Raw genomic sequence first — 780 nt, forward strand, 5'->3', positions numbered from 1 at the left:
ATATTTCTTGGTCGCCGTCCTTCTCCTTTAAGGGCCGGTGCCCGGGATCCTCCAGCGTGCTCCGCTGGCAGCAGCCCGGGCTGGGAGGAGTCACGTGTCTTCATTGTAGTCGATGAGTCACGTGGTAGGAGTCCATTTCTTAATGAAGCTGTAAGCCTGCCTTGCCCCCGGCCCGCAGCGCGCCTGCGCGTCCACAGACGGTAATGTTGTAGGGAATTAGGTGACTGTCTTTTGGAAAGCTGACTTTTAAAAAGCCACAGGCAGACCATGCTATGACGACTTCTTCCCTGATCCTGCATCCACACTGGGCGGATACCTTCATGTACGTGTATGAAACAAGCCCGAATGAAAAGACTCTCAAGAAAAGCCCAGACATGGAGGGACTGAGTGGGAACTGTCCAAGCACTCACTGCAGGGATTTTATTTCTCACCCAGCACTGGGGCGCCATTCCAGCTCCATAGGGAGCCACCAAGGACCTGTGTACACGGATATTACCTCCGCCGAGGCTGGCACCAGGCAGTGCCCCGGACCCACGTCTTCTTCCAACGCCTCCCTGGGTTATGCCTACCCGTTTGGAAGCAGCTACTACGGCTGCAGGTTGTCTCAGTCTCACAACGTCAATTTGCACCAGAAACCATGCTCTTACCACCCATCCGACAAGTACCCCGAGCCCAGCAACTCCCTACCCAGCGAGGACTTCTCTTCCAGGGCCAAAGAATTTGCCTTTTACCCTAGTTTTGCCAGTTCTTACCAGGCCGTGCCCGGCTACTTGGACATGT

At 55.1% G+C, this 780-nt stretch overlaps 1 protein-coding gene across 1 annotated transcript in view; it reads left to right on the forward strand.

The window, feature by feature from the left end:
- The first annotated feature begins 201 nt into the window (after positions 1–201).
- HOXC13 (homeobox C13) overlaps positions 202–780 on the forward strand; it is a 5,007-nt gene continuing 4,428 nt past the window's right edge. Inside the window, exon 1 of the mRNA XM_040425828.1 lies at positions 202–780. This exon is cut by the window's right edge and continues 162 nt beyond it. Coding sequence (XP_040281762.1) covers positions 273–780 — 508 coding nt within the window. The 5' untranslated portion in view covers positions 202–272.

This window comes from Bufo bufo, chromosome 3 (genome assembly GCF_905171765.1).
Source record: "Bufo bufo chromosome 3, aBufBuf1.1, whole genome shotgun sequence".
In the NCBI taxonomy this organism is placed as follows: Eukaryota; Metazoa; Chordata; class Amphibia; order Anura; family Bufonidae; genus Bufo; species Bufo bufo.